The sequence below is a fragment of the Dendropsophus ebraccatus genome, chromosome 2 (assembly GCF_027789765.1).
Source record: "Dendropsophus ebraccatus isolate aDenEbr1 chromosome 2, aDenEbr1.pat, whole genome shotgun sequence".
Lineage (NCBI taxonomy): Eukaryota > Metazoa > Chordata > Amphibia > Anura > Hylidae > Dendropsophus > Dendropsophus ebraccatus.
Genome location: NC_091455.1, coordinates 140,343,018 through 140,345,938, shown reverse-complemented (window position 1 = coordinate 140,345,938; position 2,921 = coordinate 140,343,018). Strand labels below are relative to the sequence as shown.

At 45.1% G+C, this 2,921-nt stretch overlaps 1 protein-coding gene across 1 annotated transcript; it reads right to left on the bottom strand.

The window, feature by feature from the left end:
• Positions 1-248: 248 nt before the first annotated feature.
• LOC138784178 (piggyBac transposable element-derived protein 4-like) lies at positions 249-1,940 on the bottom strand. Its single transcript, XM_069959690.1, has one exon. The coding sequence runs from the start codon at positions 1,938-1,940 to the stop codon at positions 249-251; it is 1,692 nt and encodes a 563-aa protein (XP_069815791.1).
• Between the last annotated feature and the right edge of the window lie 981 nt (positions 1,941-2,921).

Below are 2,921 nucleotides of genomic sequence, written 5' to 3'. Positions count from 1 at the left end.
GGGGTATAATGAGATTTTTAGTTTTGTTGGGTCCAGCGTAGGTCTAAACGATTGTGCAGACCATATACTTTTTCAAAAGTATGTTGTATTCATCTAGGGGTATAATGAGATTTTTAGTTTTGTTTCACAGTTATTTGTTGTGTCCAATTTTAAATAGGGGTAAAAGCTCAGAATGATAAAGTGATGAGTGTGAGGCCACTGGGGGGTTTCAAAGCACTGTGGATTGGTGTGGGCTCGCTGGGGGGTTTCTAATCCAGTGATGTATGAAAGATGCGAAAGCACTCTTTCATGCAGAGTCCAGGTTTAGATGGGCACGTGTCGCATTGGTATATGGTATCCCTGCGGATACCCTTTTTGAAGCAGACGCGGCACCTTTTTTGTGCCTGGCGTTTTTTCCCTGTGCAAGGCACTAAACCAGGGAAGTGCTGCCCAGGAATTATTCGGCCCACATTGCTTGAAGAAGCTGAGGTTTCCCCCACCTCTTCTCCAAGTATAAGCCTCTTGATCACTTTTTCCTGGTACTCTAAGTACGTTCCATGGTTGCCTGCCTTCCTGTAGAGCACAAAGGAATTATATAGTGCCATCTGGACAAGGTTCACGGCCAATTTCTTGTACCAGATTCTGCTCCGACGCATGGCACTATATGGCTTCAAAATTTGATCGTTCAGATCAACCCCACCCATGAATTTATTGTATGCCTGTATGCATACAGGGGTCATCTTGGCTGATGTGAAGCCACGTCTGGGGACACTGGTGCTGGCATCATCATGAATAGATGTGAGCATGCACACATCTTTCTTGTCTCTGTACTTGAGACACAAGACCCCATCGTGAAGCAACGCTCTGCTCTCTCCAATTGTCAGGCGTTGGTTGATGAGGGTCTTTGGGAGATGCTTTTGATTTTTTCGCACCGTCCCACATGCCACTGTTTTTTTTTCCAAGAGACATTTAAACAGGGGTACACTTGTGTACCAATTGTCTAAATACAAGTGGTACCCCTGATCAAACAGTGGGCGCAGGAGGTCCCAGGCAATCTTCCCACTGGTGGAAATAAAGGAAGGACAGCCAGGGGGGTCAATGTGACTGTCCTTCCCCTCATACACCCGGAAAGCGTACATATAGGCGGTATCGGACTCACATAGCTTGTACAGCTTGAGTCCGTACTGTGCACGCTTATTGGGCAAGTATTGGCGAAACTTTACCCTGCCCTTAAAGCTCACCAATGACTCGTCCACTGAAATCTCCTTTTTGGGGGTGTATAAACTGGAGAAATTCCGGGCCAAAATATTAATGACCGGCCTGATTTTATTTAGCCGATCAAATCTGGGGTCTTCCTGGGGAGGGCACTGGGAGTTGTCCGAAAAATGTAAAAATTTTTGAAGGGCCTCAAATCTGGGTCTGGTCATAGTGTTACGATATAAAGGACAGTGATATAAAACGTCTGTCGACCAGTATGATCTCACTTCTGTTTTTTTGTTGAGACCCATATTGAGGACCAACCCCCAGTATTTTAGAAGTTCGGCACAATTGGTAGGGTGCCATCGGTTGGGCTGGGCCAGGAAGGAATTAGGGTGGGCTGCAATAAATTGTTCGGCGTATAAATTTGTTTGCTCTACCATCAACTGAAGCAAATCTGCCGAAAAAAATAATTGGAAGAAATCCAATTCAGACAGCCCCTCTGTCTGAGCGTGCACTCCTGCTGTAGCAGTAAATGCAGGGATTTGGGGGGTGTAGTTTGTGGGGGGTGACCAGTCTGTAATTGGTTCAAGGTGAGGATCCCGGGCCGCAAGTCTCCTTCGTTGTCGAGGAGGTTCCTCATTGTCACTAAGAGAGGAAGAGGAGGAGGAAAGAAGATAATCCAAATCTTCTGCGCTTAGTGTTTCTGAATCAGACGCAAGCATGGCATACGCCTCCTCGGCACTATAAACCCTCACTGCCATAGCGGTATGTACAGGTGTCTCAAATCACAAAAAACTGAAGTACAATTTTATTTTTTTTTACTTTTTTTTTTTAACACAACGCGCTCTGACGCACAGACACTAAAAGACACTGAGTGACACTAATGGACACTGAATGAAACTTACTAGCTGACACTGACACTCACTAGTGGGCACTGACACCACAGATTGGCAGAAAGCTATCTAAGATATCTCTTATCACTGAGAGATCACAGGGGAGAGGGTATTTAGGATTAGATTTTGTGTAAAATGTGGGTTTTTTTAATGCTTTTTTTGTCACAAATTCACAAAAAAAAAATTTACACTAAAACACACAATTGACTGTGACGGATTTACAACCGACACAAAGAGACGCTAGACTGACGCTAACACTGATACACTAAAACTGATGCTGACTGTCACTAACGGATGCTAACTGGCGCTTACTAACGGACGCTGATTGACGTTTATAATGGACGCTGACTGACACTTACTAACGGACGCTGACTCTTATAAATGGACACTGACTGACTCTTAGTAACAGAAGCTGACTGACACTAACTGATGCTGACTGACACTTAGGGACGCTGACTGACTCTTACTAACGGACTGACACTTAGTAACGGACGCTGACTAACTCTTACTAACGGATGCCGACTGACAGTAATGGATGCTGATTAACTAAAGGACACTGACACTTAGTAACGGACGCTGACTGGCGCTAACAGACGCTGACTGACACTTAGTAACGGAACCTGACTGACACTTAGTAACGACGCTAACGCTTACTAACTGGTACTGACTGACACTGACTGACACTTAGTAACGGATGCTGACTGACACTTAGTAACGACGCTGACTAACGCTTACTAACGGGTGCTGACTGACACTAACGGACGCTTACTAAAAGGACGGATTTACGGAAAGCTAACTTAGATCTCCCTTATTACTGGGAGATCACAGGGGAGGGGGTATTTGGGAAAA

Bases quoted from the DNA above. Each gene is read 5' to 3' on its own strand.
- LOC138784178 (XM_069959690.1), bottom strand. From the start codon at position 1,940: ATGGCAGTGAGGGTTTATAGTGCCGAGGAGGCGTATGCCATGCTTGCG.